The following is a 24,623-nucleotide window of genomic DNA, read 5'->3' as shown; positions in this document are numbered from 1 at the left end:
CTTGAAATACTTAACAAAGTAGCTTAACTAAAATGCCTAGAACTTCAGTTCTGAGCCCAATTTTATCTCATAGGATTTTCCCTGCAACATTATAGAAAACATTCCCCAAATCATCAGCTGAGAAAATGACTAGCAGCAATTAATGAGTACAGCTAGTAAAACTGCTTTATTAAATTCAAGTTGTCCTGTTATGTGCATGCCCTTTCGATCATTTATCCCATCGCCACCCCAAAGTTATAGACAATTAGTACTTAGCCATCACTGATGCAAATAAGCCCAAGAGCACAATTTTCAGATAAAAGATTCATAAGCAATACTGAAGAACCACATTCTCTGAATAGTAACCCTAACAAAAAAATAAAAAAATAATTTTAAAAACTTCTAAGATCTGAATCACCACATGCTCCATACTTGACTCTGTGACTAGCACAAATGCTGATAAGAACACGCAGGATTTTCAAACATGAGTATACCATGCCAAGGAAACGGAAGATTTTACTTTAAGAAAGTTTCTAGATGTTTATCTCTAAGTTCAGGCTACAGGCAGGATTAGGACATTAATGACTTCCAAAAATAATTTAATGCATTGTTTAATATCCCAAAACAACTTCTCCCTTCTCCACTTGTTATAAGAGTTTCCCTTCCCCACCATTCTAGCACACTGACAAAAACAAACAAACAAAAAACCTCAAAGAGTGAACTCTGTGAGGGCTTGGGACTATACCTTTAGTTCCTCATTGTTTCTATAAGTGCTTACACAGATTAAGCCCTTAAATACTTGATGGAAAAAAATGTGCTAAAAATAAGAACAATGTTCTAAAAGTAGGCAGTTGAGATAAACAATGAAATCCTGCTGTATAGCACTGGGAACTATATCTAATCACTTACGATGGAGCATGATAATATGAGAAAAAGGAATGTATACATGTATGTGTGACTGGGTCATACAGCAGAAAGTTGACAGAACACTGTAAACCAGGTATAACGGAAAAAATAAAAAATCATTATTAAAAAAATAAAAGTAGGCAGCTGAACAATAAATTGTAATATAAAGGCTTAGACAGCCAACAAATTAAACATAACCTAAGAGAATTCTTAAATGTCTTTAGGAACAGGAAGGATTCATTTGTGAACAACATAACCTATCTAGAACAGAAGTCAGCAAACTTATTAGAGTATGGTTGATTCACAGTGTCATGTCAATTTCTGCTGTACAGCATAGTAATCCATGTTCTGCTCATACAGAATGAACACAGTTCCCTGCGCTATATAGTTGGACCATGCTGCTTAACCCTTCTAAATGTAACAGTTTGCATCTACTTATCCCAAACTCCCCGTCCATTCCACTTCCTCCCCCTCCCCCTTGGCAACCATAAGTCCATTCTCTTTGTTTCTGTTCTGTAGATAGGTTCATTTGTGCCATATTTTAGATTCCACATACAACTACTATCATACTGTATTTGTCTCTTTCTGATTTACTTCACTTAGTATGAGAATCTCTAGCTGCATCCATGTTGCTGCAAATGGCATCATTTTGTTCTTTTTTATGGCAGAGTCCATCATGTATATATACCACATCTTCTTAATCCATTTATCTGTTGATGGACATTTAGGTTGTTTCTATGTCTTGGCTATTGTGAATAGTGCTGCAGTGAACATAAGGATGCACATACCATTTTGAATGAAAGTTTTTTCCAGATATATGCTTAGGATTGGGATTGCTGGACCATGTGGACCATATTTAGTTTTCTAAGGAACCTTCATACTGTTTTCCATAGTGGTTGTACCAATTTACATCCCCACTAACAGTGAAGAAGAGTTCTCTTTTCTCCATACCCTCTCCAGCATTTGTTATTTGTTGACTTGTTAATGATGACTGTTCTGACTGGTGTGAGGTGGTACCTCATTGTAGTTTTGATTGCATTTCTTTAATAATTAGTGATGTTGAGCAGTTTTTCATGTGCCTACTGGCCAACGGTATGTCTTCTTTGGAGAAATGTCTATTTAGGTTTTCTGCCCATTTTTTAATTGGGTTTTTTGTTGTTGTTGAGTTATATGAGCTGTTTATTTTGTAGACTAGGCCCTTGTCAGCTGAATCATTTGCAAAGATTTTCTCCCATTCTGTGAGTTGTCTTTTCATTTTGTTTATGGTTTCCTTTGTTGTGCGAAACCTTTCTGAGTTTAATTAGGTCCGGGGTTTATTTGTTTTTACTGTCATTCTAGGAGGTGAATCAGACAAGATGTTGCTGTGATTTATGTCAAAGAGCATTCTGCCTATGTTTTCCTCTAGGAGTTTTATAGTATCTGGCCTTATATTTAGGTCTTTAATCCATTTTGAGTTTATTTTTGTATATGGTGTTTAAGAGTATTCCAATTTCATTCTTTTACATGTAGTTTTCTAGTTTTCCCAGTACCACTTACTGAAGAAACTATCCTTCTTCCACTGTATGTTCTTGCCTCCTTTGTCATAGATTAGTTGACCATAGGTGCTTGGGTTTATTTCTGGGCTTTCTAAATTTATTTATTTCATAAATTTCATGTCTCACGAAATATTATCCTTTTCATTTTTTTAGCAGCTATTTAAAAATGTAAAAATCAGGAGTTCCCGTCATGGCGCTGTGGTTAACGAATCCGACTAGGAACCATGAGGTTGCGGGTTCGATCCCTGCCCTTGCTCAGTGGGTTAACGATCCGGCGTTGCTGTGAGCTGTGGTGTAGGTCACAGATGCGGCTCGGATCCCATGTTGCTGTGGCTCTGGCGTAGGCTGGCAGCTACAGCTCCGATCAGACCCCTAGCCTGGGAACCTCCATATGCCACAGGAGCGGCCCAAGAAATGGCAAAAAGACCAAAAAAAAAAAAAGTAAAAATCATTCTTAATTCTAGAGCCATACAAAAACAGGTGATAGGCAGCAGTTCACCAACCCCTCATCTGTTTATTCCTTATTTTTACTAAGAACAAACCAAAGGCAAGTTTACACTTTAATTAAGTACCTTAAACCTAAATGTGAAGACCAACAACAGAAAGGGTTTAAGTGGGCTACTAAGTTACTAAGAAAAATCTATACTTTTTTCCCTTAAATATCTTCAAAAACAAGTTATATTAAAAAAATGACACTGAACCAAATGATATAGGAAAGCCACATCAAGACCATGTGCTTGGGAAAAAATTTCAGGCCACTAAAATCTGGTACATGCTAAAGTAGAATATGACCTCAATATATGCCTGCCTTTTCCCCCATAAAAAATGTTACTCACTGTTCAAAAAACAAAAACAAGAAAAAAAAAAAAATACAAAAAGGAGTTCCCTGGTGGCCTAGCAGGTTAAGGACTTGGCATTGTCACTGCTGTGGTTCAGGGCACTGCCATGGCACAGGTCTGATCCCTAGCCCAGGAACTTCCATATGCTGCACCAAAAAAAAAAAAAAAAAAAAGTTGTTTTTATTAATTAATGATCAAAATACAGGCAGCTATATTGACTGGGGGAAAAAAGCATTTCAGCAGACACATGCAGTTCAAACTTGCATTCTTCATGGGTCAACTGTACTACCTATCTTCATACCAAATGTGTTTTCTGAAGAATTTTTTAACTAAATGTTTCATGGAGATACCAATGGATGTCGATATAATACCAAATTCTGTAAAAGTGTACAGATTACCAAAGATTTTAAATCCCTTATAGCAAATTGACTTTGATTAAAAAAAAATACTGTAACTTCAGTTTTATATATTGCTGTTTTTGCTAATTCTATTTTTAAAATCTTTTTGTTTTAAATGTGCCTCATATATTGAATATGAAGTTGGATGTAATCTTTTCTTAACCCAGTTTGAGAGCTTTTTTATAAACAGGATTTATTTCATTTGTTATAAATTATATGTTGGTCTTATTCCTTTTTTGTTTCTTTGTTGTTGGCTACACCTGCAGCATGTGGAAGTTTCAGGGACTGAAGCAGCACCACAGTGGTTACCCTAACCAAAACAATGACAACATAGAATCCTTAACCCACTGAGCCACCAGGGAACTCCAAAAGTAATTTTTTTTAAATTATTTTTCATTTTAATTTTTTTGGCCATACTCAGAGCATGCAGAAGTTCCCAGCCCAGGGATCAAACCTCTGCCACAGCAGTGTGCATGCCAGCAGAGCCAAGAGAGAATGCCTCCTGTCTTATTTTTGTCTGCAAATCCTAAAATCTGGGTTATTTCACCATGTTTTTTTCTCTTGATCTTTGGTGACTTTTTTTTCTTATTTTTTCACATGTCTACTAATTCTTGATTGTATATAGCATACATTATGGTGTACTGGATATAATGGAGACTTTGGTTTTTTGGAGTTTTTTTCCAAAGAGCACTGAGTTTTTCTTTAAGGCAAATAAATCATCTTGGTCTTAAACTTTGTTAGGAGGGATTTTGTTCAGATTTTAAAAGACTTAATGAATACCTTGCTCTTAAGGTGTGACTGACCCTTCTCTGGTTAGAAAGGAAAACCATGAGGTGTATACCAAGACCACTCCCCCCAACCTGGCAGGACTCAAACTCTAAACACTTCTTTATTGTAAGGGAGGAAGGTAAAATCTTTGCTCATATTTTTCAGTGTTCCATGTATTGCTTTAAACTGAGTTCCTGGGGATTCCTCCACCCTGCAACACACACAGTTCTGGGATCAGCCAAAGATTTAAAGTGAGTTTATAGGTAGATTCTAAAGCTCCCCTCTGAGACTCCCTCCATTCTGGATCTACCTACACACCATTTCATTTCTAGCCATCATGGCAACCCTGAGCTCCTCTCTCTCTGATACTTTATGAGTTTTAATCATCCTGTACCAAAAAGACTGCTCTCATTAGTGAAGTCTTGAATACATGGATGTCACCCAGTGAGTGACATCTCCTCAAACTTGTCTTCTTTCGACTGCTCTCTGGCATCTTCAAACAGGCATTCCCCCCCCCCCCCAGAGTTTATACATAGTTTTTCCTTCAAGTTTTACTAAGTTATAACTGACATATAACACTGTATAAGATATATAGCATCATGATTTGATTTACACACATCATGAAGGGATTATCACAATATATTTAGCAAATATCCATCATTTCATATAGATACAGAAACAAAATTAAAGAAATAGAGAAAAAACCTTTCTAGTGCCAAGAATTCTTAGGATTTATTCTCTTAGCAACTTTCTTATATAACATACAGCAGTGTTAATTATACTTATCATGTTGTACATTACATCCCTATTACTCACTTGTTTTATAACATGAAGTCTGTACCTCTTGACTGCCTTCATCCAATTTCCCCTTTTAAATTTGTAATTTATTATAAAGGTCTTCAGGCTTGCTTGGAGAAACCTTTATAATGAAAACCAGATCCTTCCAAAGGCTCTAATCTGCAACTTTAAAAAAACATATGACCAAGCTCCATCCCCATGGTTTTCTATCAGTAGGTGGGGATAAGACCTTGGCACTATATTACTTTTTAAAGTACCATACATATTGCCAATGCTGTTATCTCCAGAGCAAAGGGTCACAAATGTAGACTAATGTGTACATTAGTTAGTAACCCAAGCTAAAAAACAAACAAAAAAGAAAAAATTATAAACCTGACTCCACGGAGTAACCCTAATATCAGCTCCTTGAGAAGCATCTATTCATTAAGACGGCACATATTCTAACTTAATTCTCAGCAATCTTCTGTCCTTCACCATGCACATCAAGTTTACGGTACTCTCCCAAGCAGGATATCTTGCTGCCTTTGACAGTCTTACACATAGTACTAGGTCTTATAATTATGAGGCTCTCTTACATTTAGGAAAAGTAATGGAATATTACGGAACATACAGTAAGCTAGGAAGTTTTTATCTTCAAAATGTTACTGCTTTTGTTACCTCAATACCAATAACTTCAAGGAATTCTAAATCTCTATTCTATAGCGAGCCCAAAAATACACCAATAAATGACATAACCCGGAGCTAAATAGGAATGCCCCACTGATATATATTCTCAATTTACCAAATTTCGAAGTTAATCAAGAGACTTTTCTGTTCCACTAGAAATCCTTCCCACAATTCCTTCACTTAACTCAGTAGTTACAATACAGCAATACCAACAGCATGAATGCAATGTATGTATAGACTTCATTTATTCAACAATTTTTAAACTACTACATACCAAGGAGTAGTAGACTCTGGGTATATAGTGGTGATTAAGAAACATGATTTTGCATTCTTGATAGAGAGGCAATGACTGAATAAACAATTACAAAGTGTGATTAAGTGTATACAACTAAGCAACAAGTGGGAAAAGGGAGTGGAATGATACATGGACAAGTGGAAGGCTTTACTTCGTGGCCACACCTTCAAGCTGAGACCTAAAGAAAAATGCAAAAGAGCCAAAATGTAAGGAGAAGAGCAGGAACATTCCAAAAATAATGAATCAAATGCAGAAACCCAGAATCTTTCGGACCTCATCATCTTTTAAAATCTAAATCTTGAGATCATAGTGGTTCAATTACAGTGGGAAAGGGCGACTGCAATGAGGTTGAAAATAGCCAGATCATGTAGAGCTCTCCAGCCTTTGTGAAAAAATGCATTTTTTTTCCACTCTAAGTGCCACTGGAAATCCACCTAAGATTATAAGCAGGTGAACAACAAGAGCCTATGTAAGTTTTTAAAAACTGAAAGGGGACCATAAAGAAAAGAAGTCAGTAAAGCAACTATAGCAACAATCCAGGTGACAGATGGCAGTGGCTTAAGCGAGGGTAACAGCACTAGGCACAAAAAATAGCTAGATTAGAGAAATACTTTGTAAATAGAAAAAAAGAGGATGTTGATGGACTGGTTGTAGTAGATGGGGGAAATTAAATTAGATGAGAGGAATTAAAGATGACACGTAGGTGTTTGGCTTGAGGAAATAGGTTGATATTTACCGAATTTGTTGCAATATGAGAAAAAAAAGGAGAGTATTTCTAGAACTGCACTGTCCAGTACAGACAGTAGCTACTACTCACACATAGCTATTTACATTTAAATTTTATTAAAATTTAGCTTATCAATCACATTATCAGTGGGTTAATCCACATTCCAAGTGCTCAACAGCCAGGTGTAGCTGGTGCACATCAGACTGCACAGATGTAGAACATTTCCAAAATCACAGAAAGTTAGTTCTACTGGACAATGCTGTTCCAGAAGAAGTTTAAAAAAAAAAAAAATGCACCAAATGCTGAGTGGTCCAGCAAGACTAAAAGCACTTCTTTGACTGGTTAGCATGGGGATGCAATAGTGAGCTCAGCAAGAACATGTATACTGAAGCAATGAAAGCGGAACATAAACTGAAATAGAAGATGAAAAATGGAGACATGTCCATAGGATATCTCCTTCACTCTGTGAAAGAGAACAGAAAAATTAAAGGGAATAAAGAGCTGGAATAAAAACAAAGGTTGTGCGATTCCAGAATATTCATCCATGCAGCAAAACTTTACTGGCACCTATAACTTCCAAATACTGTTCTGGGTACAGGCATACAAAATCAGGACAAGACTGTGACGGGGGAAAAAACAAGTAAAATGTTTCTTCAGAGTATGATTAAGTGCCACAAACTAAATAAAAGAGCAGAATATGATAAAGTGAAAATGGGTAGTGACAAGGAAGAACTCAATCTGACATGAGCCATAAATGACAGGAAGGAACCACCTCTGCAAAAGTCTGAAGTACATATATATATATTTGGTCTTTTTAGGGCCGCACCTGGAGCATATGGAAATTCCCAGGCTAGGGGTCGAATCAGAGCTGCAGCTGCCAGCCACAGCCATATGCAATTTGAGCTATGTCTGCAACCTACAGCACAGCTCACAGCAACGCCATATCCTTAATCCTCTAATGAGGCCAGGGATCAAACTCATATCCTCAAGGATACTAGTCAGGTCTTCTCAACCCACTGAGCCATGATGGGAACTCCAGGTCTGGAATATATTTGTATGCTAGTGGGAATGATCCAAAATAAAGTTTAAAAGTCTTTCAGTTAACACGTATTTACTGATCAACTAGTATGTACTACAATTCTAGGCACTGGGAAGAACACAGTAAGAAAACTTATTAAATTACTGTCTAATAACACCTATTTTCCTAGACCTTACGTTCTAGGAGGCTAAGAAAAAGGGGGAAAAGGATAAAATATCTATTATGTTAGCTAATGATGAGGGCTAAGAAAAACATAAAGCAAGAATGGAGACTGGAAGTTGGAGAAGAACTGCACTCTTATTGAGTTTGCAGAGCCTACTGTTTCTACTCTGTGCCTAGTGCTACTACCCTAACCATCACCTGTCACCTGGATGATTGCTGTAGGTGTTTTACTGGTCTCCTCTTTCTTCTTGCCCCCTTTCAGTTTTATTTCCATGACAAGTGAAAGGAGGAAAGTAGTAGGTGATAGAATAGTCCCAACACAGGAGTTTCAGCTTTTACAGAATGAGATAAGTCCTTGGAGGTTTTTGAAAAGTTACAGATCTATTACTTCAAAAGAATTATTTGGCTACTCTGTTGAGAATACAGTTAAGGAGAACAAGGATGTATGCAGGCAGACCAGTTAGAAGGCCTTTGCAGAAATCCAGGCAAAAGATTAAGATGGGATGACTATAAAATGCCATGGTAAGAAATGCCTAGAATTTGGATGTATTTTAGGAAAGCAGACACAATTTTCAAACAGGACTTGATATGGAGTGAGAGAAAGACAGTCAAGAATAGCAAAGTTTTAAGTTTGAGTAATATTTTCAGCCATTTCAACACAGGAGTCACAGAAAAAGCAAAGGAGACTAAGAAGGAACCACAATGAAGGAGGAAGAAAATCTGCTAGTAGATGTGGTGGCCCAGAAGCCAAATTAAACTTCGTCAAACAACTGTGCCAAATGCTACCAAGAGGTTACGTGAGATGAAGTCTGGAGATTTATAACATGGAGGTCACCGGTAGGGGTTCAAAAGAAAAGGGGAGAGAGTGTACCCAAGCAATTGTTTCAAGGTGTTTTGTTCAAAAGAGACGCAGACTGGGAAACATGAAGATTTTTTGTGTAAATGAGAAAAATAGTATCTTGTTTGTATGCTCATGGGAAGAGTCAGTAGAGAAGGAAAAACCAGTGGTGCAGGAGAAAGGAGACTGACAGAATAATATTCTTGAGAGCAAGAGGGAATGGGATCTAGTTTACAAATGAGCTGGCTGTTCTTATCTCTGAACACAACAGTTTATCCAAATGACAAAGGTGGAGATAAAGGACAAAGTCACTGATGTCGGAACATTCCGGAATTCTTAGTTATTCAATATGCTTTATGAAATAGAAATGGGGGTGTGAGAGTGGCGGAAGAGGTGTTAGGAGATTTGAGAAGAGAAGAATGAAGGAACTTTTTTTTTTTTGCCTTTTCTAGGGCCACACCCGTGGCATATGGAGGTTTCCAGGCTAGGGGTCTCATCGGAGTTGTAGTTGCTGGCCAAAACTACAACCACAGCGACCACGTGTGCGACCTACACCACAGCCCATGGCAACGCGGGATCCTTAACCCACTGAGTGAGGCCAGTGATCGAACCCACAACCTCATGGTTCCTAGTTGGATTCGTTAACCACTGAGCCACAACAGGAACTCCAGGAACTTCTTTACACCAAGAACCACCAGGCATGAAGCCAGACAAGGGACAAGGTTGTTGAGAGTGTATATAAGAAAGTGATATGATTCAACATGAAATTTCAGTTGGGTAGAAGTGAGAGTGAGGGACACTGAAAAGCTTATATGGATAAACAATGTGCAAGTTTCAGTGGGGCTGAAGAGCTGCTGAAACTCAAATACAGGGTGGCTGAATCACACTGAAAAATAAGCTCACTTGGAGAAGAAATCAAGGAACTAAGAGGTCAGAATATGGGAAGCATCCTCTACATCAGTATTACTCAAAGGAACAGACCAAGACACCCTAAGGAGCTTGTGCCAGATTATATAAATCAACACATTGATTCCTTCATCAAAAGTTTTGCTATAAAAAAAGTCAGCTGAATTCAACAGTGAACTTAATGACATAAGTGATATACATTTGGGCACAAACTCCTTACTGCAATTCATACTGGTTCACAGATCAGGTGACATTTCAGAGTATCACTGCTCTAATGGCACTGATATCACTAAGAACCAAGAATTACAACAGAAATAAAGACGACAGTGAGTCAGAACTAACAGCATTCAAGGAAAGAGGGGAATGACCCAGGAAAGTTGGCAGATGACTGAAATAAAGAGGGGTCCTGGGTGTATAATTTGACAGAATGAGTGTCAAAGTTTTGGAAAAGAATGGTCAAGAAATGACAATGAGTTATAAGGAAGACACTCTACCTCTTGGTTCAGCAATAAAAGATGTGCAAAAGGAAACATTTACCACTTGAGAGAGCTCCCAGGTCAGCAGCACTATCAGGGGAGAGGCTAGGATTCAGCTGGAGCAAGAAAGAGAAGGAAATATTCCCGGACAGACTGACAATAAAAAGGATTTGCTAAGGACTATGAGTTCCAGAAGGCACATGAATAGATTCAGGAAATTATAAAATGTAGGAGATGAAGACAAAAAAAGCCAATGGGATTAGAGTCTGGAGGTATAAGGGCTAATGCACACAGAAGAGCGAGGCAAAAATAAAGAACAAAGCCCTTGAAAAGGCATTTGTTAGGCCTGGCCTCTGACTAGACTATAATGCTCCCTCCAATATAACAATGGACCCTCCATGCAGATTGATGATAAGGAGGTGAAGGAGGGGACAGGACTAGTTTGAGGAGCAAAGAGAAGGCTGACAGTCTTCCTGTCTTAGGGCTTTCTAGAGAAACGTAATATGATCTGGGGTATAATGGTAATAAGGAGAAACCTGAGGCCCTTTAGCATATAGTCAGGGCATTCTTCAAACATGATTCAAGAATGTTAAAAAAAAAAAAAAAAAATCCAATTTTACATGCAGAAGTTCCTGGGCCAGGGATCAAACCTGGGCCACAGCAGTAATCCGATCCAAAGCAGGGACAATGCTGAGTCCTTAAACAAGAGGCTACCAGGGAACTCCCCAACTTTAGTATTTTGACTATCATTATTCTGCCTTATGAGTGACTTCCAGGCTTCTAATCTCTTTCTAGCCTCTTACTTTTCATTCTATGGGAAATAGACTGGCTGGCACTCTGACTCAGGACCTAGCAAAAACACCATCAGAAGGCAGGAAACAGTGACCTACACAGGACAACTACCAGAAACAAAATGTATTTTACTACATAAATGGACTACAGAGAACACTCAAAACCAAAGGGAGAATAATATTGGAGTTCCTTCTGTGGCTCAAGAGGTTAAAGACCCAACGCTGTCTCTGTGATGATGCAGTGGGTTAAGGATTCACCACTGTCGTAAGCTGTGGGGGAGGCTACAGATGCAGCTCAGATCCAATGCTGCCATGGCTGTGGTGAATACCTCAGCTGCAGCTGATTCCATCCCAAGCCCAGGAATTTTCATATGCCACAGGTGTGGCAGTAAAAAAAAAAAAGTAAAATTTAGAACAATATAAACCGAATATAAACCTCACTTCATATTCTCATGTGGCTTTTCCAACAGAGATATCAAATTTAAAAATTAATAAAATAAAAACTAAACAAACTTTAAAACAACTTTTAAATTAAGCAAAATGCAAGAAAGACTAAACCTTATGACTATCTAAAGAGTACTATGTCAGCACATTATGTTTTTTATATAACATTTATTTTGTGTCTACTTTTGTATCTAACTGAACTGTTAGGTAGAAAGTAAGCTCTGACATTGCTACATTCTTTCAGTAGCTCATGAAAGATTTTAAGTGTCCACCTCAGCACTTTCTACACAAGAGAACAGAACTCTACTTGAAAATCTCCATAGTTAGTTGCACTGAAAAATACTTGAAGAAACTCTTGTTCCTCCCTTACACATGTGTCATTCATCTAGTATATGGAAAACTTCAAAGACAGACTCACTCCCTACACCCTTACCTCCAAACCACTTCATTATACTTACCCCCAAACCACTTCATTATACTTTAAAAAAGAATGGAGTGAGCTTCACAACCATGCCATAGTGAAGCAAATCACAATCAATAAGATCATCTTCAGCAGTTCCCGTCGTGGCTCAACGGTTAATGAACCCGACTAGGGACCATGAAGTTGCGGGTTCCATCCCTAGCCTTGCTCAGTGGGTTGAGGATCCAGCGTTGCTGTGGGCTGTGATGTAGGTGCAGACATGGCTCGGATCCCTTGTTGCTATGGCTCTGGCTTAGGCCAGTGGCTACAGCTCCAATTAGACCCCTAGCCTAGGAACCTCCATATGCCTAGAAAAGGCAAAAAAAGGACAAAAAATAAAAATTAAAAAATCATCCTAAGAAATTTTGCAGTAAATCTAACTTCTCACATTTTTATATGGATAATGTACAATAAAGTGTGTGTGTACATATGTATCACAATTATTTTAGCTACCATAAAATCCTGTTAATGAATTTATTAACTAACCCTTTAGCACGAGCACATCTTTTACTTTCAAGCATATCAGCGACCAGCATTTACGATTTATCAAATACCATTTGTATGCCATGAGAACTGATGAACTTGAAAGAATTTTAAAGAGCTTAAAAATATCTCCTCCATCCCCAATTTTTAACTAATTATCTAACACATCTGTTAAATCAGTTAAAAACATCAGTCCAGCAACATGTGAGTTTTGGAATCACAGTAAAACCATGGAAATAGTAGTGAAGAAATAGATGGAAATGAACAGGGAAACAAATGGGCACTGCTATGAAGCATTATCCAGCTGTTTACACTCTTCAAACTGTTGGGGGGGGTGGCTTTTCAACAAGTTCAAAAGAAAAGAGGCAGGAAATTTCTGGATTGCTACAAGAGAAACTTTACAGTGGCTCTGTAAAGTTATATGAGATTGTGGGACAGGCCAAGGGGTGACACCTCTAGGATAAATGTTTTGTGAAAAGCACCCCGATCAGTTTGACTTGCATTCTATTCCATATCATATAAAAACAACTGCAGTCTACAGCACTATTTTCAGTATGACGTTTTTTTAAAACCAACTCTGGCCTATGCTTTGCACTGTCAGTTCAAACACAATTTACCATTTAAACATGTAGTGTGAAGACTAAATACCCAAGCTCTCAAATTCTGGAAATGAAAAACCTTGTCCTAGCTGTAAAAGATTCAACCAATATCTATTTAATTGCCTGCATAAACTGATTCTGGTCAAATAGGAAGAAGCCACTAATTTAAATAAAACTAATACTCAATTAATTTTTCACTATCTAAACTTTGTTTTTCAGTTTTCGATCAGTCTGGTAATAGTTAATCACAGAAATGCAGACTTTGGCTGAAAACCAGAACAGAGTTTAAAGACATCAATAAAATTTCAGGCTGACATAACTCTGTGCACACAGCCAGAATTTGTCCAGTATTTTAAGTGTCTTCAGAGATTAAGTTTTGAGCCCTCTTTTAAGAATGCACTTTTAAAAACTGTATTTAAGATGATTAAGTAATGAACAAGTTATTTCTCCTCCTTTTCCTTGACCCAATCTGTCCTATTCCTAAACTTAGAAGTGTGGGTTTCTCAGATTTCACAAAGTTAATAATGGAACCTATTTTAAGTTCCAAATCTATAATTAATTGATACAAGGCATTTTTCAAGTGCCAGATATAAACCTAATAGTTTAATAAGTCTTACTTCCTAAATTATACATATATATACACATAGTGTGTATACACATACACAATTATTACCTTTATTCATTTAGCAGAATTATGATTATAAACAACTACTCTAAATGGACTACTACAGATGTTACAAACTGGCAGTATCTTGCCAACAGATGTATTTAATTTGTGTTAAAACAGTGTCTTAAAACACAAATTTCATTCACCAATGTGTGCAAATTATGGGATGCACATTAATCTGGATTTCCTGTTATCTTAGAGAAAATAAACTTTCAGATGATGTGGAAACGTACTTTCCCACACAATGGCTGGAGCTGAAGACTGGTTGCTTAGATGAGAAGTGTCCTCCAATTTGTTGTAGTCCACAGGGTCCCCATACCTGCCTGGCCCAGGAGACAGTGAGTAGCTACTCCCACTGCCATGTAAGATCAATCCTCTATGGTTTATGATAGCAATCTTACTTTAGTTACTTATCCTGAATGTCAAAGTGTTGTATGCTACACAAATGAAGACAAGTATCCAATTTCTAAGAGATAAATTAGGTCCCTAAGAGGTGGAATTTTTTTTTAAGTAAAATGTACATAATTTTCAAATTTTCTCATATCTCATAAAAATCTTGGAAAATTGTAAATATGCTATTTGACCTACAGACAATAAATGCTTCCAATACTAGTTATGGACTTGGACATTATTTATTCCATATAGGATCCTTTATGAAAGATCACAGCTCACTCTAAAATAGCCATTTACATAGAACAATTGAGGCATTCTTGCTTTATTTTTTAAAAAAGATAACAAAAATATATTTCTTAGTCAAAAGACATTAACAGTATTTCCACAAAATTATACTGAATTCCAAGAGCAAAATGGATCAGTAAGTGATACTCCCCCCATCAACCTCTAAATTTCATTTCAACCACCTATTTATGGAAAACAAAGTTGAAAAATTTTTTTCTAAACTCTGATAATTTTTCATAAAATGGCCATGTGACTTCTAAAAGCTATTTTAAAATAGGCCTTATTTCTGTTACTAATCAGAATCTGATTTGACAAAAGTATTCTCATAAAAGAATGCTATTAATAGAAAGAGCACGAACTTTAACAAAAAAGCACAGAAGAAGGTTTTTATTGAAAAATTTAAAGGGCAAAATATTGGTATAGTGTATCACAACACTATACAAACGAGAACCTATAGTAACTAGGCATTATACTCCAGAATTCACACAAGTTGACTCAAGAGCGTCTAGCTTTGTTGATATCCAGTTCTTAATGGACATAATATTCCCAGAAAATATAAGAGTTGAGGACTTACTCATATTTTACTGTGTAACAGATTTTAGACAAATTAACAATTCACTTCTTTGTTACCTTTTTCTGAGACTTTTAGTTTCTATAATTCATTAATATGGATAAACATTAGAACTGTTTACCCTAAAATTATTATATTGAGTTTTTGGTTTATAATTATGTTATATTTAAGCTGATATTATTACACTATTTAAAGCGACAAATAAAATTTAATCCCTGATTTAACTTTGACCTTTCTTCTGCAAATAATGGTTGAGAGGATGTGTTCGCATGCCAATCTTTTTATTAGCAGAATTAATATGAATAAATTATTTTAGAATTTTAAAAGTTTACTGATTGATGCTTTCTCATCAAAACCATTCATATTTGCAGGAGCAAAAAAAAAAAAAAAAAAAAAAAAAACACAAGCATTACATTATATCCACTGGAGGGCACTCAACATGACCAAAGCATGCAATGAAAACATGCCCTAACTCTATTCTCACTCAGCGACATCAGGTTTGAGGGAGACTTTGGGTGAGGGGAATGTCTCTTAAAAGAAAGAGATGCCCACAATTAACAAATTTAAAAAGATAGTTAAACCCTAAAAAGGGTTCCTAGAGTGACTTTTTCGTTAGGGAGAAAGCACATTAAATACACACTTCAAGAACAGCAGGATTCAGAACTCAACAGAAAGACCTGGATTTCAAATTCAGTCAAGCTCAGACTTGCATAAAACACAAAAGCAGCATTCTTAAGTAAACAGAGGAAATAAAAGAACTTTCTCCAGAGTTTAAGCAATGAAAAAGTACACAAGTTAACTACTAATCATCTGCAAGCAACAAAAATCACATATTTTCCTTCTGTGCAACTTAAGAAGTATACATTTATTTTAGCCTATTAGTCTAGTTATCTATTACATCATGATTAGAACAGTATTACATAAGCAAAAGTCTGTTAGAGAATCAGAACTGATTCTGCAAATCAGTATCCTCTCAATGAGGGTACAAGAAGCCATAGCTAAATGCTCTATACTAATGAGAAAATAGCTCACAGTCTATGTTTTACTATTTATTTGTATGGTATAAAAAGGTTTTTAGTCAGCTGTTTCAACAAAAAGATACCATATTTCCAGTAAAAAAGCAGGCTATGAGCATACGACTAAGTTTTCTCAATAACTTTTTTTAAAAGAATACAACTAAGTTAACCAATTAATGTTTTCACAACCACTGTCACACAAGTCAATAATTTGGAGCACTAAAGAGTTGCCAATACTTTTTATTAGAAGGTGCCCTGCTCTAAATGCATTCATCCTTTTTTGTCCTGGGTTGGCAATCAAGCATGCTTCCACCCTAGCTCAAAGTACAAACTTAAAATTTACCACCTACTCCTCTACAATTATTATCAGTAACTAGTAAATCATGAAGAGAGAAACAAAATCCTATTGTAACTGGATAGATGTATTATTTCAATAACACAAGTTTCACTGGCTGAAGATACTTATATAGTCCATATCTAGGGTTTTAATCTCACTGCTACTTTTAATGACAGAGAATCAAACTTTTGAATTCTCCACATCCCCAGTTTTAATAATACTTCTGCTCCTCTTTTCACCCCTCCCAATAAAAAAAAACAGTATTTGCAGATAGTTTTCCTGAAAGACCAAATCTCAAAATACCCTTAGAGAAATATGCCTAATTCATGTTTTCCTTCCTATGGGGGGGGGTGGAGGAGGGAAGTATCTATGAAAACAAAAATACACTACTTCACTTACATGGATAATTTTTATTCCAGTCATCACTGGCAACAGTAGGAAGTTCAATTCAGCTTATGTTTTAATACTGGGATCCATACTTTTCTACATAATTATCTTGGTAGAGGAAGTAGTCGGATAACGTTTCAAAAGAAAACTCTTGAATACCTATTGACACTTGAACACTGCTAAATGTTTCTTTTTTGTCCTTTTTTTTGCCACTTTATTTTTAAAAATTGGTTTTTCCTGAAAGCTATCTTAAATGATTATTCTAGCCTATGGAAAAATCTAAGCCTAGAACTCCACAAGGGCTCTAAGCTACATGCTATACTAAACTTTCTAGTTTAGTTTTTTTATTTCCCCCTCAAGGACCTTAGACTTGAATAGTCTCAGCATTCCTTTAATCCTATAGAAGAGTCTTCTGCAAGTTTTTCGAGTTACTGTTGCAATCACTTTAGGGCCTTGTACATGGCCTTTAGAACAAAGACTAGGTCAAAGTAATGAATATTGGGTGCAAATTAATCAAATTTTGTGCAAGGATATTCTCAAACGTTAATGGCACTTTTTTTTTTAACCCAGAGATTTTGTGGGTTTAAATGTAAAAGTAAAATAAATGCAGCCATCGCCTTAGTTCAGACAAAAAAAAAAAAAAAAAAAAAAAAACCCACAAAAAACCCTCCAAAGTATGTTTTTGTCACTGATTTAAGCAGATACTAAACAGTAGCATTATGGTAAATAATATTTCAAGCTATGTCCAACATTTCTGAAGACAAGTTAAGGTGAAGATAGCTGAAGGTACTGAATGCACACCAAGGGACAATAACGAAATGGCTTCCTAAGTTCCAGACAAAATACTTTATAACTCAGCGATCTGAAAAACATCAGTCCAGACTTTATCAAAGGCTAGCCGTCGCTTCAAGTTGCTGTCTAGTCTAAGCCACCACTATTCACGACACAAAGCTCTCGTTTCACTAAAACCACTCCTCGATTTCCTTTTGCGGACCTCTGCATACCAGCAGGCCAGTCTCCTCATTCACCACTCACAAACTCGGGGGGGAGGGGAGACCACAGATGTCTGGAAGATACAAAGTAGGAGACAATGCTCCCTCCAACAGGGAACTGAAAACGAAGGAATCAACTACACCCAACTGCCAAAGCTTTCAAGTTTAGCGGATCCAGTAGCGGGCTTTGAGAACTGAACTTCGAAACTGCATTCCAAGTCCTCGCCCCAGACAAAACACGGAACGAAGTTGCAACGCTTGAATTTCCTTCGGGCAATTTCGTAGCGAGGGAAAAATTCATCTCGCTGGAAAGTGCTCTCAAAATCAAGTTTAGCTGGCATGAAATTATCTAAATAAAGAATTTCCACGAACAAAATTCTCGAAGCAGTCAGAGGCTGAGTCCGGCGGGTCACTTGGTAAGAGACAGTAAGCCAGTCGCCCTCGCCCTTATTTTTCCCAGGACCTTCCTTGCACACTGCTTTCACTCACCTGCACCGTACAAGAAAATAAAGGTGCTAGATATGGATTTTATTTGTGCAACTCCTCCTGGAGCATCGCTCCGTCTGCAATAATAGTTTGGATCCTCTACGGTTTAAAGTTGCTCCGATTTAAACAGGAGCCAAAACCAAACACACCAGCAGAGCATTAAAATAATACTAACGATTCTCTTAATTCGTCCTTAAGCACGAAAGAGGGACTCTGAAGAGAAAGTCTACTGGTCCTCTCCTCATGGCAGATGGGACCTCGGGTCCCAGGCCCAGCGCCTGTACCCCAACTCCCCTTGAAGGCCCGGAAGGCGGAGTCCCCCGTCCCCACCCCGCCCCCCACCCCGGCCCCGGCGCATCCAGAGGCGCAGGGTCCCTCCCCCAAACTCGGCCGCGGCCGGAGCCCGGGACGGAAACCACAGACCCCCCTACTATCCCCCGCCAGACAACGGAGCTCCCGAACGCGCCCTCGCGGCGCCCCCTCCCCGCAAGCGGCAAACCCGGGGCCCCCAAAGAGCCGCGCGACCGGAACCCGGGCCCGGCCGCCGCCCTCCGCCCCTCGGGCCGGGCCCGCCCCCGCCGCCTCCCCGGCGCCCCCAGTCAGCCCCCAGCTCCCCACCCCGGCCCTCCGGGCTGCACCGGGCCCGGCTTCCAGCCGCCGCCGGGACCGCGCGCCCGCGACGAAGTTTGGCTCCGAAGAGGAGCGGGAGCAGCCCCGGAAGGGTAAGGAAAGGAGCACCCAAGCACCTCAGGGGAACAGGCTCCTCCCGCCGCGGGAGTCCGACCGTCCTCGGCCTGCGGTGGCGGCTCGGCGGAGACCGGAGCTGCTCCTCGGACCTTCCTCCGTCTCCGCCTCCCCTCGCTCTCAGCTCCCGGAGCCGGGTTAACGCGGCTGCCACAGACCGAGAGGCTTAAAATGGCGCCGCACAAGGAGCTCTTATAAGTCGCGCAGAATCCGCTGTATCCTGCCGCCAGCGGCGCAGCGCGGAGCGTTCCGCCGCGCGAGGACAAGGGGCGGGGCGCGGGCGGGCGGCGGAAAGTAGTCCCCGCTCCGCCGAGCCGCCCGCCTCGGGCTGGGGCGGGGCGCTTGCGAGCTCTTCGGGCGCTCCCGGGGGTTAGAGGCCGGCGGCTGCCGGGCCGCGCGGGACCGCAGGACAGATCCGCCAAGGCGCTGTCGGCCGAGATGGGGCGGCCAGGGCACCCGCGGGCCGGGATGGGCTGGGGGAGGGCGACCCCGAAATTCTCCACTATCGGGATCCCGAAGCCCCCCGGCTCTCACTCGTCCAGTGCCAAGAGAGCGGACGCTGGACTGGCCGCTTGCTGCCCGTGGGAGGCGGCACCCGGACCCCGGCCCTACGAGGCCGAGCGGCACAGGTCCCAGGAGGGCGGAAGTTCGGGACCGGGCCAACCGCAGTGCTGAGGTCGGGGCCCGCCCGCTCCCGGCGCTGCCGGGCGCTGCTGCTGCCCCTATGCAAGTCGAGGGACCCCGGCGCGATCGTGCTTTCGCCGTCTTTGCGGTCTGGGCCCCAAGCTCTCTGCAGGACTTGGCTCCTAGCCGAGCCGCACATTACCTCCACGGTCTGAATCGTAGATTCCGCATCCCTACCGGCTTGAATCTGGAAGTGAAGTACCGGGCCGAGCCTCCTGTTAACCCAATCCCAAAGACTGAACTCGTGTTAGAACGGGCGCCTAGCCCGCAATTCAACAAGTCCTTAGTCCCTACTGTGAACAAATGACTGATAGAAATGGACTAGCTCTAGAGCCCTGTCAACTAGGTTAATTCTTACAGATTTCAATTTTATCTGGTTCCACTTTACTAAGTATCAATAAATTTGTTGGGGGAGGATTTTTCCTCGGAGGAAGTTCATGTATAGATATTACTTAGTTGAGAAATCCAAGTTGTTGTTTATGGAAGGAGCTATCAGGCAGCTTCTAATTTTTAAAAACGAATTTTCTATTCTTAAAAACATTTTCTAATTCGTCCTAATAGGCTGAAGCTGGGTCTTCGTTTCCCTTCGAAATGTCTCCATTGTAATCCAGCAAGATTGGCATTTGTCAAAGATGAAAAAATTATGATCCATTCACTTTGTCTAGTCTATTGTATGCTTATTTTTCCTTCAAAACAATGAAGAGCATACAAAAAGCAACAGTGAAAGTTATCTTCAGGCTTTTATCCCTGTAATTAATGCATGCAAACAATAGGTCTTTATGCATAGGTACAGACAGGAAACCTATTTACTCATTCACTCATGGAGTAGGCTATATAGTTTTTAGGCATAGCTAATGCTAAACAGGGCCAACATGTTCCTGAAGTAATTCAATTTTCCCCCATCTTAAAGATATTTTACTACACACCGAGGTAATGTTAAACTGTTATCTATCACCATAGCATGGGCCCCTGCAGTGGAAAAAGTCTGCACACTAAGATGATGTTCCGTGAGATCCATTGTCTAGAATGACTTTCTCATTTGTGTCTTTGCTAGTAATTCTGTAGAATTAACTGTAGCGGATGGTTAAACCGAATGGTCATAATTTGAACAGACTGAACAGAAAAAGATACTTCATCAAAGCAGTGTTTTGAATATGAACTCAAAAGTGTAAACGGCATTTTTCCGGTACTGATCCCCAATATTAATGTTCATATAGAGTTAAAGAATATATATTTGATTTGATTAAAGTCATATATTTAAAATCAGATGACTAATAAATATTAATTTTTATAGATGTTTCCTTTTTCTATGTTCAGTTTTGTTTTTGTTTTGCTGAATAAGACACACCGTTAAAACTGGTTAAGAAATATTTGTACTATTAGAACATCTAAAGGATAAAAACTCTTCTATATTTACATTTCTCTATTGGATGCCAAAATAATTGAAGCATTTTTTCAATTTAGATATCTCAATCTAAATTTATAATTAATATTTAAAGTCTCTAGTCATACTTTAAGCAAACATGTTCATAAAGGAAATGAAAAATTTGCAATAGTGCAGCAAGCTATTTTTCCCTTCAAATTTGAAATATACTAAAGAATTACTGGGTGACTAGTTAAATTAAGACAAATTAGTTAAATTTAACAGATTGCTCAGAATTTTTATTTGCTTCTCCCCAAAACCAGAATTTGCTCCAATTGCCTCACCAAAAATATGAAATGAATAGCTTCGCTGCAATGAAGACAGATAGTAAACCAACAAGAAATACAAGCATTCCTGATGAGTTGGTAAAATAAGTGATTTTGTGAAAATGATTTTTAAGAATTGACTTTGGCCAATACATTTCATGAAAAAACACTTGGTTATCTTTTTTTACCTTCTAGATCCAGCCATTTGGGTTTGACATATATTAATCCATTTTGTGAAACTGCAGAAGACAAATGGTTCTAAATTTCAGGCTGTGTTCCTAGAAACCAAAAGTGTCTCCAGCTGGCTTAACAGTGAAAGCATTACTTGTCATGATATCAGACCATTGGCACATCATGCAGTTGCTCCATGGAACCTGAAGGTACTGCATCCCTTCACTAAAACATATGCTTTTGAACCACTTTTTAGCCAAAGAAATAAATGCCCAGATTGTTTCTTCACTTCCCACAGAAATATGAATCAAGCCCACGTTGCAAAGATGGCCTGTTCACTTTTGGGACAGTTAATTCTATCAAATCCACTAATTAAACATTTATTGAGCACTAAGACAATGAGCTTCCTTTAAAGAGAGAAATAGATGACTGGTTCCTTTTGATTAGGACTCTTAAATGAACATATAATTGTAACTGGTAATAAGCCCTACTTGAAAATAAACAGAAACAGTAGAAAACAGTGAAATGAGGGTGTGGTCTCTTCTGGACAATCTGAATCTCCTTGGGAAGAATCCTCTCTCAGCAGAAAGGTAAGACTAAATAATATTCCATGCATTTATAAACAATGCATGCCGACTCTCAAGTCTTGTTAAAAAAAATTACTTCTTTTTGACAGCCTGCAAACACTGGACAATAATCAGGATCAGCTTTTCAGTTAGCAGTTCATCAAGTGGGCTATTTATGGATTGGGGCTTTGATTTGCAATCCATCATCTCAGGGTTCAGTGTTATCTTTTGATTTCTTTCCAGCTGAACAGGCTCAGTTGTAAATACCTCTTGTCAGACTACATGGTTGGCTATTCTTGCACACAGAAGTAATCTAGGAACCCACTGGGCAAATTCGGCGGAGAGCCACTATGGAAAGCTTGCATCTGGTGTGCACTGCTGAACAGGGAGGGGCGGTGAAGGTGGTGGGAGGTGATGGCCATGGTGGTGGCAGTGGCAGTAGCAGAGGTAGTTATGTTCATGGCCGCTTCAGTTATGCCAGGAACACTCTTCGTGCTTGGAGTTATGTGTTCTCCAGGCCTTCACTGGTTTGACACAACAGTCTTTGCCATACTAAGGAAATACATTTTAACGGCTACCATAGGAAGTGTAAGGGGAGGCAATGGAGACATCTCCATGATATTCAAAGAGCACAAAGGTATATGTTTCCCAATGTTTCTAAGAACTAAGACAAATACCGCTGCATTGCTAAGAAAGCGTGCTTTGGAGACATACCCCCCTACCACACACACACAAACACATACACACACCCCTCTATTAAAAATTTCAAAATGGTTGCAGATATTTCATTCACAAGAAGGCTAAAGGCGTTTCCCATCGAAAGAAGGATTAACTTACCGGAGGATTCTGGGACTGCAGATGTATACTGCGGCAAAATCCTAAATTCATCGAAAAAAATCATTTCTGGACTCCAGCTGCTAAAAATAATAGAATTATAGTCAATCATGGATAAGATTAAAACAAGCTATTTTCACATTCCAGAGTGTTCAGGAAAAAAAAAATGATTCTTTTCTTTTAACTCATTTCTTAAACAATGCAAATTTTAAAGTAGCTTTTTCTTTCCAGAGCACGCAGCGCCATGAAATCGATAATTTTTGATCTTTCGGTTAGTAGGCAACATGGTGAGCTATTGCAGGGACTGCAGGCAGCAGACATGTTCTTGTCAGCTAAAAATTTTCATATTGTTTTTGAATCCATTGAGATTTGTAGATGTGCTACCACCGGTGTTTTGTTTTAGCTTGCACTAGGCTATAGGGACGCAAACCCTCAGTTTATCGACATATCCAGGTCTATTGCTTTATATATATTAAAAACAGGGAGTCTTACTGGATCTTAAACAAAAAATTATGTAAAAGGAGTGGCTGGTGTGATTATAATCCCATCATGCAGGGTCCACGGTTCCCATTTAGTGAAATTTCGCAGAGGGCAACTTCTTAAGAACATCCCTGCTGTGCAGAGTGAAAAGCATGAACAAACCAAAGACAGAATTCATCTGTGTTTATATTTTACAAACAATGAAAAACCTACTCTTTGTATGCCTTTTTTCCCCCACCTTATTATTTCATGAAAACTGCAGCTTTTCCCCGCCCCCATCCAAACACTCACCACCCCAGCACTGCAGTATTCGGTCCCTCTGTTGCTTCTCCTTCGTCTTCTTTTTCGCTTTCACAAATTCTGCACGCGCCATCTTTGTGTGGGGTGATTCTTTGCTAATTTCAGTTACCCATTCTCTCACAAATCGGTTCAGAGATAGAAAATTATAGTGTGCTTTGGGGCTTAATTTGCCTAAATTTCTTCCAGCCTTCCCTTCTGACATAGAAGCATGGAAACAAGAGGGGGGGGGGGACAAAAAATAGAGATATTTCTATTCCTGCCATAACCTGTTGTATACAGTGGTGATAAAAAATATTAACATAAAAGCAACAGCTGCAGACTAAATAGAAGCTATGAGATAATTAATGTGCTACAACAAAGTAATTTGGTGCAGGTGCCTCTGCTGTGAACTGAGTAACCCATGCCGTATAAAGTCTAAACAAAATGATGATTCTCCCCCACATACTAAAAAAATACAGAGTAAAATGTCTTGTTCAGTAAATATTATGCATGCCTATTGTAAAAAAAAAAAATCCTCCCCAGCCCCTTTTCCCGTCCCCCACCAACCCATCTCAAATGGTTTAGTCATCAGTGGAGAAGTGTGGAGTTGGATCGGGTGTGAATGTGTATGAATGTGCATGCACGCAGGTGGAGGGTACAGCATTCTTAAACATATGGAGGTTTTATGCTGTCTTAATTGGAAAATGTATAGATCAGCTATACATTCTTTATTTAAATTAGCAATAGTTGATAATACTTAAGAGCTCTATTGGTTTTAAAACAAAAATGAGTGTATTCGTGTGTACAGCCAGAAGAAAAATAAGTGAACTATAGTCCATCTGAATTGATCTTTTTAAAAAATCATCTATCTGACGAAAAAAGGAAATATATTTGTAGTGTGGCACTCTTCATTGATGCGAAAGACACACTTTT

General features: G+C 39.0%; 2 protein-coding genes across 6 annotated transcripts in view; one reads left to right on the top strand and one right to left on the bottom strand.

Moving 5' to 3' along the window:
* The window catches only part of CTNNB1 (catenin beta 1), a 44,765-nt gene extending 24,883 nt beyond the window's left edge, over positions 1-19,882 (bottom strand). For 2 of the 5 annotated variants that reach the window (XM_013981492.2, XM_005669377.3), the window contains exon 1: positions 18,990-19,882. The gene's annotated coding sequence lies outside the window, so the exon portion shown is untranslated. 5 annotated transcript variants of the gene reach the window in all.
* LOC106505576 (basic proline-rich protein-like) lies at positions 14,583-22,050 on the top strand. The gene is made up of 4 exons (XM_021069211.1): positions 14,583-14,590; positions 18,545-18,965; positions 21,358-21,459; positions 21,556-22,050. Exons 1-4 carry the CDS (start codon positions 14,583-14,585, stop codon positions 21,583-21,585), a joined length of 561 nt encoding a protein of 186 aa, XP_020924870.1. The 3' UTR covers positions 21,586-22,050.

The sequence above is a fragment of the Sus scrofa genome, chromosome 13 (genome assembly GCF_000003025.6).
Source record: "Sus scrofa isolate TJ Tabasco breed Duroc chromosome 13, Sscrofa11.1, whole genome shotgun sequence".
NCBI lineage: Eukaryota > Metazoa > Chordata > Mammalia > Artiodactyla > Suidae > Sus > Sus scrofa.
This window is presented reverse-complemented; position numbering and strand designations above follow the sequence as displayed.